The sequence below is a fragment of the Oreochromis aureus genome, linkage group 3 (assembly GCF_013358895.1).
Source record: "Oreochromis aureus strain Israel breed Guangdong linkage group 3, ZZ_aureus, whole genome shotgun sequence".
NCBI classification, from domain to species: Eukaryota; Metazoa; Chordata; class Actinopteri; order Cichliformes; family Cichlidae; genus Oreochromis; species Oreochromis aureus.
In genome coordinates this window covers 10,211,423-10,224,951 of record NC_052944.1, presented here as the reverse complement: position 1 = coordinate 10,224,951, position 13,529 = coordinate 10,211,423, and the positions used below count along the sequence as shown (strand labels likewise).

At 38.5% G+C, this 13,529-nt stretch overlaps 1 protein-coding gene across 1 annotated transcript; it reads left to right on the top strand.

The window, feature by feature from the left end:
• The first annotated feature begins 4,752 nt into the window (after positions 1–4,752).
• On the top strand, positions 4,753–8,599 carry LOC120435464 (G2/M phase-specific E3 ubiquitin-protein ligase-like). The gene is made up of 7 exons (XM_039605147.1): positions 4,753–4,815; positions 5,255–5,341; positions 5,528–5,781; positions 5,860–5,985; positions 6,889–7,029; positions 7,487–7,598; positions 7,779–8,599. The coding sequence occupies exons 2-7, from the start codon at positions 5,281–5,283 to the stop codon at positions 7,994–7,996; spliced, it is 912 nt and encodes a 303-aa protein (XP_039461081.1). The 5' UTR covers positions 4,753–4,815; positions 5,255–5,280; the 3' UTR covers positions 7,997–8,599.
• Positions 8,600–13,529: the final 4,930 nt, after the last annotated feature.

Below are 13,529 nucleotides of genomic sequence, written 5' to 3'. Positions count from 1 at the left end.
TTTAATTGAATTTTCAGTGTTCGGCAGTGAGGAAAGTTGTCGCAGGCAAACAACAAGTGCCTATACGAACGCTCCAGCTAAAGCAGGTAATGGTGCAACTAAAGTGTAGTATTGAAAATGGTGAAAATAGGCATATTTGAGATTTGTATTAGTTAATGAATAAATCTTTCATTCTGTCATGTTTGTGATTTCAGGATGGGCATACCATGACTGTCTCCTTGTGGAGGGAGGCATCAATTCACGATGTCATGTGGGAGATCAGATAAAGTTCTCCCACGTCAAAGTAAACCACTCTGCCTATGGTGTACAGCTCCAGACGACCTCCTATACAAAGACTGAGGTATGAAGAAGCCATATGTTTGTACCAACATGTAATAGCAATGTTATTTACCAAAATGTTTAGAATTATAGGTGGTGCAAAAGATTGACTCTGTTCATCTGGACGTAGCATTTTCAGGTGAGAGAAACGTTTCGTCACTCATCCAAGTGACTTCTTCAGTCTCAGCGCACTGCAGGTTTCTGTGGTCTTTGATCAGTGCCCATGACAATTTGTATATTATTGATCAAGGAACTGACCTCCCAGCCTGTTGTTCCTTCAGTGGGCTAGTTTCAGTCATTATGCAATGTACTATTTAAAAGATTGGGTAAATGAGACTGAAGAAGTCACCTGGACTTCTTCAGTCTCTTCTTCAGTCAGACGAAACGTTTCTCCCACTTGAAAATGCTACGTCCAGATGAACAAAATCAACCTTTTGGGATTTACTTACATGGATCATTGAGCATGCATCAAGACGTCAATACAATATTTGTGTCATTTTTATATGAAAAAATGTCAAGCTTACAAGGTTAAATATATGCTTATTGTGTATCGACAGACAAAGGAAGATGAAAGGACAGAAGTAACTATAGTTGGTGTGGCCACTGCAGAGCAGTGCAGTGCACTGCAGTCCACCCAACTACAGGTTCTCCTTCAAACTGGAGAAACCCTCTTCATCGAAGGGGAAATTGTGGAAGCCCTACGAGGAGGAGTTTGAGAAGGCCACGGATCACCGTTAGTGTAAAAATCAAAGGAAAACTAATAGTAGAAATAAAAAAAACCCAGAATAAATATGTATATATGTGTGTGTATATATATATATATATATACATATATATATAGTTCCTTTGTTTTGTTTGTACTGTTTAAAATGTTCAAATTTGAAAAATGATATATTACAAAGAACGAATTAAATTGTTTTTATTCATATTTATATATATCTTTATAATTGTTATTACATGTTGCTATGTTCATTCATTTAAACAATATTTAAAAGTTATAGTTTCAATTGCATTCCTATGCCAAGTGTTTTTTTAATCTGATAAAATCTAATAAATAGCTGAAAATGCATAAAACAGTCTCATGTTTATAAAAAGAAACAGAAGAAACAGAAAGCATGGTTTATAAAACACTCTTTAATGTACAGTTACATTGCATGCTCTGTACAAAGCTTAACAGACTTTTTAAAGCACTTAAAACATTCCATAAAGAACATTCCTCCAGTAGGCCAACAACTGCCTATCTGTATGGTCAACATCATATTTGTTTGTTTGTTTGTTGTTTTTATGTGGTTTTTTAGAAGGCCGAAAGATTATATATGTTTTTCTTAAAAAGTTTGAAAACATTAATAACACACCTAGTACGGAAGCGTAGAGCTGCCACCCAGGCAAAAGAAAAATAGAAGTATATCACGTTATAACGTGAAAACTTTATTGTTCTAACAAGATACTTTTCATGTTTGTACAATATACTATCATGTTTGTACAATATACTTTTCACGTTTGAACAACATAATATCACGTTATTACAATATACATAATTATCACGTTCGTACAATATAATTATGGAGCAGTACCTTACCTCATCATGACTGTAGCTGTCAGGTATCAGTGTAGACCTACGTCCCAAACCAGCTTGCAGATGGACAAATTCTTCACTGCCTTTTGGAGTAGACTGAACAAGCTTGGGTAACAGATAAAAATTAAGTTGTATCTCTTTAACTGGTGTAAATTGGTTAGCAGGCCCTCGAAAGCACCGGCGCTTTGCTTTGTTTCCATAAAGAGCAGGAAAAGACCTGTGAAGACATGTTGTAAGTAGTGATGTGTCGGTCGCGAACGAAATGGCTTTTAGAGCCAAATCTTTGACGTGAACGACGCGAGCCGGCTCCTTATCGCGAGCCGTGGGGTTTTTTTTTTTTCTTTCTTTCACCCTCTCTCTTGCACTTTTTTCCCGCTTCACTCCGCATGCGAGCCTCGTGCTTTGCACTGGGATAAGGGGGGAGGGGTTACACGCAGTAGCACAGGAACAGAGCGGGAGGGAGAGAGAGAGAGAGCCAGGGACAACAACATCACATTAGAAAGGTATAGTAATCAATCACAACTATTTTCAGTTGCAGATGATAGAGGATTCAGAAAGTTTATTCATGCAGGCCCATATGACAGAGAATGTGCATCTTCTTTTTGTTTTCATATTTTATTTTATATTTAATTGTGTTGTGGTTTGCAGTGTTTTGTGTTGTTTCACTTTAAATTTGTTTAAAAGGAAAAAGCTGAAAATTTAAATAGTTAAAAGCTGAAATGTGAATAGTTGGTTTTTGTATTACATGATTTATTAATTACATTTTATCTGGAGTGAATACATAAAAGTATATTTACGGTGGCCCCTACAGACAAAGCACGTACAAACGCAACACGTAAAAACTCCAAAACACGTAAATATTCCATAGCACGTAGAAACTCCAAAACACGTAAAAACTCCGAAGCACATAAAAACTCAAAACACGTACAAAACACAACAGAAGTGCTCCAGGATGCTAGGCGCAGTGTTGAGCTTTTGTTACCTAGTGGCTACACAAGCCAGCAATTACCAACGACCGGATTTGGTGTGTGGTAATAACAGGTAAATTAACATTTTTTTAAAATTATTTGAATATATATGAGTGCTTGTGTATAAATACCCAAACAATACACATATGCTTTCAATTGTGTAATTTAAGTGATCTAGGTAGCTCTGTTTTGGAAGTACAGTTAATGCTAGAAATGTGTTTTGGAGTTTGTACGTGTTTTGTCTCTAGGGGCCACCGCATATATTTATATATAAACATATATAAAAAACCCCACTTTTTTTACATTAGTAATTCCTTTTGTACATGATTTTATATTATTGTTAATAATAAATTAATGAAAGCAACAAAACAACCTGAAGACCCGGTTCGGAGCCGAAAGAGTTGGCTCTTTTTAGTGAGTCGAACCGAAAGAGCCGGTTCTCTAAAAAGAGCCGGAAATCCCATCACTAGTTGTAAGTTGATATAAAATAATACAATTGTACATCTTAACAGGTTATGGGTATTGAGAACTTAAATAAGTAAATATAAGGAACAAGTCTGACAAAGGAACAAATACAGCAAGGAACATAGTCATTTCTGTGTGGATACTTGGTCGGCCATCTCTCCCTCTCTCCTGACTCATTTCCTGTCTGCTAGAATGACACAATATTCAGAAGATGCATCACATCATTTTATGCTAACTAATTAATATAGTACAACAGTAAAACACGTGTCAAATGATTCAAAAGTTATTTGGTAATCTGTGCATGTGTTGTGTCTAGCTTCACAAAACCTGGGAGGCTCTTGGTGAGTCTGAACACTGGGCTGAACAGTGGTAGATGTAGAAGTTAGTAAATTTAGCAGGTGTCTTGCTGACCTGACAATTTCTGAACTGTCTGCCTGTCAAACACAACAATTGAGGAGTATATTAATAGTACTGTGTAATTAATCATACACTATGTAACAGAAGAGTTATATATCATATCACACCAAAGTGATCAGTAATGACCCAGACACTGATGAGTGTTAGACTAAATATTCACTGTAGCTAAGGTTTTTAAGTAAGCTAAAGAGTTGGGATGCTGTGTAAGACGTAAGTAAACCCAAACAGCAATGGTTTTGACATTCTTTTGCACGTTTTCCTACCTGTAGGGGCCTCTGCAAGTGTAGAGGACTCCGGAAAGTTACAAGATGACAACTTTGGAATTCTATTGAAAGGAGTCTTTCATATTTGTTTGTCAACGCTGAACCCAGGGCAATCTACGCTAAATTAGCGTTTTTAGCTAACAGCTACAACACGCATGAACGTTACTGTACGGGTATTATTTGTTAACATGACGCTTGTTCTTATACATGTAATACATTTATTCCCAACCTGAGAGTTTCTCAACTGGTCATTTGACATCACGAATGCCTTCATAAGAATTACTCCAGCTCCAGATGTCGTAGATTGCCACTTGCGGTCCGCTAGTAAAACGAAGTTCGATTACTCTGCGCTCGATTACGCTTGAACCGGAACCGGATGTAAGTTCCAAAAAACTGAATTTTGGAACTGAAATTGAATGGTGAGAAGTGAAACTGAAATTATTCGAGAGCTGAATTTTTAAAAGATAAAATGCAGTTTCAAAGCAAATGAATTCACTTTCAATGTAAAATTCAATTTCAATTTAGTGATGATCATTTTCAAACCATAAATTCAATTTCAAATTAGACTAATTCAAATTCAGTTTTCAAAAGCATTTATTCAAGATACAATTCAGATTCAATCTGAGCAATTCAAATTCAAATTTAGCTTATTCAAATTCAGTTTCTGATGGCACAGATTTCTGCCCATAGAAACCACTTCAGCTGAGGATGGATGTGAGGGACTCTGAGGAGGACAGAGAACCGGCACTTCTCTCATTCTATAAACAGCAACAAGAATGGGCATGTCCAGTTCATTGTACCCTTGATGGTTAGTAATAGAAATCTATTGTGTTAAACAAATTTAATTAGTTAAATGTCTTTTAATGGAGTTGTCTTAGTGGCTTACTGATTTCATGTGGCTGAAATGCATCATACGATGAGCTCCGTTGGCCAATCATGCTAACTACAATGACAGTTATAGTGTTTATGCTATCACACAGAAGTAGCCCTGTTACAGTGAAAAACTGAATTGAACTTAAATAAATTTGATTTGTTACAGGTTAATAAGTTTGTTGTGAATGGGCCCAGTGGTCCTAAATAATATATGTGATCACTACTAATAAAAATGTGTATTGTACAATACTCCTCTTTTTTGTTTTCTGGCAGGGTCAGGATTCTAGGATTACAACCAAAATAATATTGCTTTCCCTTTTAACAAAAACGATGAGCTTTTTTTGTACAGTGTAATCATCTGTATTTTATTTCAGGTGATGCTGCTGTTGGACAAGGGGTGATGCGGTACTTTGTGACAACAATAATATCCAAACTCCAGTTTGGATTCAGAGTAGATCTTGGTAAGTGTACTACTATTTTCATATGTGGTATTTCACCATTTTAAATGTATTTTACTCTTATGTGGTGTTTGGGTCTGGATCAATTTTCTAGAAATTAACAAAAGGATAATATTGGTATATATTAAATAAAAAAAATAAATAAATAAAAAAAAAAAAAAACCCACCCTGCTCTCTTGGTACTTCTAGGAGGAATTAGTCGAACACTGCTATTTGAGGGTGAACCGGACCATCTGGTCCCAGCAACATCAGAGGTACTTATCGAGAGCAGCCTCTTCCGGGTTGCAGGAAGGATGTTGGCCCACACCTTTTTGCATGATGGTCCCTGTGTCACAGGATTAAGTCCTGCAATAATTCACGTGCTGTTTAATGGTGACCCGGAATTGGCAACTATTGTTATAGAAGACTGTCCTGATCTGCACATCAGGAGCATCATACAAATGGTATGTAACATGAAAAAATGAATTGAATTAAAATCACTGTGTGGACTACCATAATAACTTGTTTAATCTTAATTTTAGCTTGAACTCGAAGAACTTACTCAGGAACAGCAAGACACTGTCTCTGATTGTTCCCTGTCTTGGGATCTCCCAGCAGTAAATAAAACAAATCGGACATGGTTGCATAACAAACTTCTAGTGCATGCGGTAGGTTCTTGCTGGTTAAGTATCAAAGACATTGTTGCAGGTGTTGAAATTAATATTAATATACAGACGGATTTGTATAGAGTAGCTTTTTCTTCAACACTGGCAGGCAATGGTCATGTTTCCTCTTTTTTTCTTTTTATTAGTGCTGAAATTAGTGTTGTAAATATTTGGTTTTTAAGCACTAACATTTACCATTCTCCCAGTCATGTTAAAATTATTATTCTTTTTTTTTTCCTTAAATCATGCACATAGTTTTTCATAACCAAAATCGGACCTTTTCCTTCATACCTGCAAGTGTTGGCACTCACACCCTAATTCCATAAATGCGCACACAAGAGGAAACTTCACAAACACAGAAATCCCTTTACAAAATATCTTCAGACTATAGTATACTGACAGCAGTTTAAAAAAATTTACTGTATGTTTGTGTTTTTAAAATTTCCTTCTTAAACTAAACACATTCCAAATCACTACTTGATTAAGAAAGGGAATCTGCCCACTCACCCATCAGTTATGCCTTCAGCAGAACAGTTATCTCAAGTCTGCATTACCACGTTTTGCACTTAAATAGGCATTAAAGACACATTGTAGTTAATGAAAAAGGCTAACCTTAGCAATTTTTTAATTTATTTTTTTACTGCAGAATGTGGTTTGATGTCGGGAAAATAACAAAGCCCCCATAAAAGATGTGTGTGTGTGTGTGAATTAAAGAATATATTACTGTAAAATGTGCAAATTTATTATAATTTGTCTTTGGTGTATACACAGTCTACTACAGTGTAAATAGATATGGCAAAGCACGTCAGTGTGTCTTCATGAAAATTTCCTCTACCGTGCCAACTTGTGTAGAATTCAGGAGGATATTTGTTCTTATACTATGGCTTGGGTCTGTCTGCCTGGAAGGTTATTGGGAGAACCATGCGCCAACTCAAACAGCTGAGAAAGGGAATCAAAGATGTCATGGTATGGCCCCTGCTGACAAGTAGGCCAGATGTTGTCCCGCTTCTTTTCCCACGAATGGCAGAAATGCAGTTCACACCACAGGTAAGCCAGTTCTTCCCTCTCATTGATAAGAGCGGTCCCCAACCTTTTTTGCACCGTGGAATGGTTTATGTCCGACAGTATTTTCAGAGTCCAGCCTTAAAGCTGTAGTGGATTAATACAACAAAATAAAACCAGTACCAGTACCAAAAAAAAGATTTATTCATAACACACGGGTAAAGACCCAGGGAAACAGAGTTATCGATAAAAACCCTGAAAACCATAAATTTCAGACCTGAGCATCAACTCTCACAGCCCTGTACCAAATGACTCACCGACCGGTCCGTGGCCCAGGGGTTGGGGACCACTGATTTATGAGACCTTATTTATAAATGTATTTGGAGAACTTTCCATGAAATAATAATATACTTAACTTGTTTTCCTATTAATAAAATTGGTAAACTATATATTCTTTTCACCAGTACTGAAGACTAAGTTGTCCTCTTCCATGTTCTATCAGATGGTAATAGACAAAATCACATGGCCAGCTCAGGATAGTGATGAAGATGAGGAATTTGATGTTGAGTCTATGTGCCGCATCACTGGATTTCTACGGATCTTCATTGAAACGGGTATAGGCACCTTTTTTTTCTTTTTTTTTTTTAAATAAAGCTATTGCTCATATTGCAAATGCTTGATAATAAGCATTGAAAGTTATATAATGTATGAAATTCATAATTTAACTGTATATTCTCTGCAGCATTATGAACAATTAACTAAATGTTTCCTTAACTCCATTTCTGACTTTCTAGCTTCATCAAGTAGACTGGCCCAACTGATGAAATTCTGGGTTGGCTGGGAGATGCTTCCTCCTGAACTCAATGTGGAGAGCTCTGGGGGCACCTTTCCAACAGCCTCTACGTGTTTTGAAATGCTAAAGCTGCCAGCTCGTTTCCAGACATACCAAGACTTCGAGGAAGTACTTATTTCTGCAATAAATAGTGCACACACAGGTTTTGGACTGGTTTAAGAATTTTCAGGCTGAAAATTTGCCATGGTTCAAACAGAAAGCAAGCAAAGGGGAATGAAACATGTTTAATGTTTCACATGTTTATAAAAAGCAATTTTACATTTTGATATAAAATGGGAGAGACAGTTAGCAGTTCTGCATCCCAAGCTTTCATGTCTTACTTTTTTTTCCCAATTACAACAAAACAAAAATTATAATTTTATGTTAACTAAAAAGTTATGTGACAAATGTCATGATGGGAAAAACTTGAAAGAAAGGAGCTTTATGTGAGGGAAGCAAATTGTTTTACATTGCATATCTGTTTGTTTTAGCATGCTAAATAAAAAGCTTGGGTTGTATATCAGTCTCCTATGGTTCTTGACAGAATTTGGACTGTCTCCAAGTATGATCCAATTGCATCTGTTAAAGAAACTCCTGAAACTGGCAAAGTAGCAAGCTCTTCATCTGATAGCTCACGGCCCAGCTGAATGTCAGGTACTGATGTAGTGCCTCCATGGTGAGTGTGAGGCCCGTTCCAGTCGATCCCGTAGTCTTCAGAAACCTGAACATGGAATAATCCTGATTAGTGTTGTAGTTACAGCTACTTTAATAATGCTTTAGGTCATTGCACAACCTATTTGGGACTTTTTTGTGGTGATGTGATGTAATTTTCATAAAGCATTAAACTGGTAGAGTCACAGCAGCAAAACATGTTATTTACCGCTGATTGTGGACACTTGATGTGAGAGTTCCTGTTGGTACCTCAGCTCCTGATCATGAATTCACCTACATCTGCATTCTCCCCACCTTTATCAGACCGAACCCTTGATGGCAGTCTGTACTGCTCAACAGCAGCAACAAAGCTCTCCAAGACTGTTCTAGCTCTGTTGTTGCCAACCACTGTCAAGTAGACAATTAGTCGACTGAATCCATCCGTGCCACCATGGACAACAAATCTCCATCTGTGAGACAATATGTAAAACACAAAAAATCACAACCTTTTTGTAGAACAATTATTAAAATATCTATAATATGGTTAAGTATTCATATGCCAATACCACTGATACCTTATTAGCTTATGGTTGCCGTCAATGTGCCATAAGGAATTTGGACCTGGAACAGAATACTGCCGTCGTCTTAATACATGCAGCCGTAGACGTCCGATGTTCACTCCTTCTGTATCGACTCTGCGTAAAGACTCCCGCAGTCTTGAGACTGAGAGGTGGGCAAAAATAACCACAAACTAACTGGTCACTTCATTAGAAATACCTATATTAACCACCTGACCAATATTGTAAAATATCTACCAGTAGAATTTCAAATATTCATCAGTTAGTGATACTGTCATGGTCACTTTTGAGGAAATAGTGTCAGTCTAATAACCTGCATAACAAATCATGGTGCTTAGGAAAGGATACATACACAAACATGAGCTTAACTTTGTGCTTGGCTCACTAACAGATCACTTTATAGTTATTCATAAATTTCAATAACAGGCTCATTATACTCACCAGGGACACGCACACCTCTTGCATTCAGAAATCCATGCATTAGCTTGTAGCCAGTATTTGGATGGCTTCTGTGGACTTCACTTACAATACGATCCAACTCCTCATCAGCAAAAGATGAATAGAGGTCTTTCTACACAGATGAAAAACACTGAGTACTGTTGGAGTTTATGAAAGATTATTTCAGACTGGTCGACAAGTGATGACGTGATGAATCCTGCTTCCACGCTCAAACTACTTTGTTTTTTAAGGCTGTTGTGCTTTTAACACATTTTAATGCTTTGCACCTTGGTCTATCTAATCTCAACAAGCCCCTAAAAACAGTCAGTGATCACTGTCGGTCTCTCTAGGGTTTTATTACCACTGTTGATTTTAAAACTCAGTTTTTAAAACCTGACGGTGTAACTACAGCCCAGCCCATGCAGCAGTATATTAATGACTAACCCAGACCTTCCCAAAGTGTGGGGCCCGCCCCCTAGGGGGGGCACAGAGCCATTGCAGGGGGGGGCGCAGTATGAAAAGCGAAAAAAACAAAATAAACAACGCTTGGACACTGCTATCACGGGGTGCCCACACAAACGCAAAGCAGGAGATGAAGCATAGCTGAATGTGTTTCCAAACTAACTTCATTCTAAGCCAAAGATTAGAAAATATGGTGAAGCATATATGCTTCACCATATTTTCTAGTCTTTGGCTTCCCTTTGGTTTCACCTGCACAAGTGCCAAGGTAGGTCTCCCCTGCAGAATTGCTTTCCTTGTGTCGGGAGCACTCGCTGGGCTCTCCAAATCACGGACAAACAGTATCCCACATTCTTGATTTTTAGTTCACAAACACTTCTTGTAATGAGCTCTTTATACAGTAAAGTTACAGCGGGATGTGTATGTAAGCGTGTAAAACTGCAGATAGTCAGATTAACAGTATTTTGTCTCTATCTCCCATTCTGCAATTCATCTCATATAAACAATAACGTGGCGCACAGCGTGACATGAAAAAAGACATACCCTTGACGTTGCGTGACAAACTCTGTATTCCTCGTCCACACATAAACGCAAAAAAGGAGTTTTAAAAAATCTCTGTTTTCGGTGATTTGAAACGCCGTTTACGTGTGGGCGAAACAGCTGCGTTTTCAAAAATACCCGTGTAGGTGCGGACGTAGCGTAAAAGAGTTAGTGTATTTTATTACTGCCTGTAATTTATTTCAGATTACTCGTATTTGCTTAATTGTTTACTAAATATTTGAGGTGTGAAATAAACCGCAATGGAGCAAAATATGGGTGTGTGTGGTTGGAGGATGTGTGCATGTGCCAGAAAGTGTGTGTTGAATATTTGCGAATATTTTTCTTGTAAAACAAAGGGGGGCCCAGCAAAAAAAGTTTGGGAACCACTGGACTAATATTAATGAATGGATTATCTCGATTGTTCTCCTGACTGAAGTTTTGTCCATTTACAGCAGCCTGCCATGCGATTGCATTTGGCCCTAACCATCGGGAACTGTCACGTTAATTTTTAAGTGGCCATAAATGTATTTGGAATTATTGTAGAAATACAGCTGGAAATAAGCTGTGGGGAAAAAAAGAGTGTTTTGTGAAAGAAATGATGGAGGGATGACTATTATGGTAAATAAATGGTAAATGGCCTGTATTTGTATAGCGCTTTTCTAGTCCCTAAGGACCCCAAAGCGCTTTACACAACCTGTCATCCACCCATTCACGCACACATTCACACTCTGGAGATGGCAAGCTACATTGTAGCCACAGCCACCCTGGGGCGCACTGACATAGGCGAGGCTGCCGGACACTGGCGCCACCGGACCCTCTGACCACCACCAGTAGACAACGGGTGAAGTGTCTTGGCCAAGGACACAACGACCAAGACTGTCCAAGCCGGGGCTCGAACTGGCAACCTTCTGATCACAAGGCGAATTCCCAACTCTTGAGCCACGATCGCCCTGAATTATGCCTAGTGGGAGGGGCAATGGGATATAAAGGGAGGCCATCGGGGCACACCGGGGGCAGTCTGTGAAATGTTACAGTGAGGGTAACATGTAGGCTGGCTCAGCCGATTGCGTTCTGTACATAGATTTTTGTTTTGTTTTGAATTAAGTTAGTTGTTTTTTTTTCTTTGTAAATAATCTTTCGTGCACTTGGGAGGCTGGTAGATAAAAGTGATTGAACACTTCTTGACTATGCGTGCATTTGTTCGGGAGAGGTCTAGGACAGGACCCCGCGACATTGTTTTAAAGACTTTAGTGGTCTCACCCCCACTACCTCTGTGAGGGTACTGCACCTGGACACGGTCTGCGTCGCTTAGATCAGCTGACCAGTTTTTGCTGGCTGTGCTAAAGAAGCATTGGATGTAGTGATGTGTCGGTCGCGAACGAAACGGCTCTTAGAGCTGGATCTTTGAAGTGAACGACGCGAGCCGGCTCCTTATCGCAAGCCATGGGGTTTTGGGGGGGGGGGGTTTGTTGTTCTCTCACCCTCTCTCGCACTTTTTTTCCGCTTCACTCTGCACGCCAGCCTTGTGCTTTGCGCTGGGAAGAGAGCTATTAAAGATATTTAATTGTGTTGTGGTTTGCAGTGTTTTGTGTTGTTTCTCTCATTTGTTTAAAAGCAAAAAGCTGAAAATTTAAATAGTTAAAAGTTGAAATGTGAATAGTTGTTTTTTGTATTGTATGATTTATTTATTACATTTTATGTGGAGTGAATAAATAGAAGTATATTTATGGTGGCCCCTTCTTCAAAACACGTACGAACTCTGAAGCACGTACAAACTCCGAAACTGTACAAACCCCGAAGCACGTAAAGACTCCAAAATACGTAAAAATTCCATAGCACGTAAAAACTCCAAAACACGTAAAAATTCCATAGCATGTACAAACTCCAAAACACGTAAAAACTCCAAAGCACGTACAAACCCTGAAGCACGTATAAACTCCAAAACACGTACGAACTCCAAAACACGTACAAACTCCGAAGCTGTGTAAACCCCTGAAGCACGTAAAGACTCCAAAACATGTAAAAATTCCATAGCACGTAAAAACTCCAAAGCACGTACAAACTCCGAAGCACGTAAAAACTACAAAACGCGTAAAAACACAACAGAATTGCTCCAGGATGCTAGGGGCAGTGTTGAGCTTTTGTTACCTAGTGGCTACACAAGCCAGGAAGTACCAACAACCGGATTTGGTGTGTGGTAGTAACAGGTAAATTAATATAATAATACGATCGCCCCTTTGTCTCTATATTTATAAATAAACATATATAAACACACAGCCATCAACAACCAGAGGAGTCTGTTCAGCGACAGGTTGCTTCTCCCAAAGACAAGAACCAACAGACTTAGAAACTCCTTTGTCCCACACGCCATCAGACTGTTTAACTCCTCTCTGGAGGGGAGAGGGAGGGGAGACAGGAGGACAAAGGAGGGGGGAACAACTAAGCTGTAGTGCCTCTTCACTTCACTGTGCAATACCTTTTGTGCAATACTTTTGTTAATAGTCAACGGTGCAATAGACTTCAATACTGGAAATGTGCAATTCACTTGTATTTTTATTTTTTATTCCTATTTATTCTATTTATCCCCTTCGTATGTTTTATTTATATATGTCTCTGTATATATATGTTTATATATATAATATTCTGCTCATGCTCTGTAACTTCTGTCGGTGCTGTGCTTTTGGAAACCGAATTTCCCAGAGGAACCCACCCGAGGGATTAATAAAGTTTTATCTTATCTTATATATAAATAAAACCATGGGTTTTTTTACATTAGTAATTCCTTTTGTGCATAATTTTATATTGTTGTTTATAATAAATCAATTAAAGTAATAAAACAACCTGAAGAGCCGGTTGGGAGCCGAAAGAGCCGGCTCTTTTTAGTGATCCGAGCCGGAAGAGCCGGATCTCTAAAAAGAGCCAGAAATCCCATCACTAGTTTCTGAGAGACAAATAACACCAGGATCCTTTTCTACGTAGCTGACGGCTATGTGTGCAGGGGCGGGTCTAGCAAAGTGTTGCCAGGGGCCAGGTAGGGCCTTAACAGG

Excerpts from the sequence above, each read along its gene's own strand:
- LOC120435464 (XM_039605147.1), top strand. The coding sequence starts at position 5,281 with ATGCGGTACTTTGTGACAACAATAATATCCAAACTCCAGTTTGGATTC. Across the intron at positions 7,030-7,486 it reads AAATGCAGTTCACACCACAG|ATGGTAATAGACAAAATCAC; the intron begins GTAAGCCAGTTC and ends ATGTTCTATCAG. Across the intron at positions 7,599-7,778 it reads ACGGATCTTCATTGAAACGG|CTTCATCAAGTAGACTGGCC; the intron begins GTATAGGCACCT and ends CTGACTTTCTAG.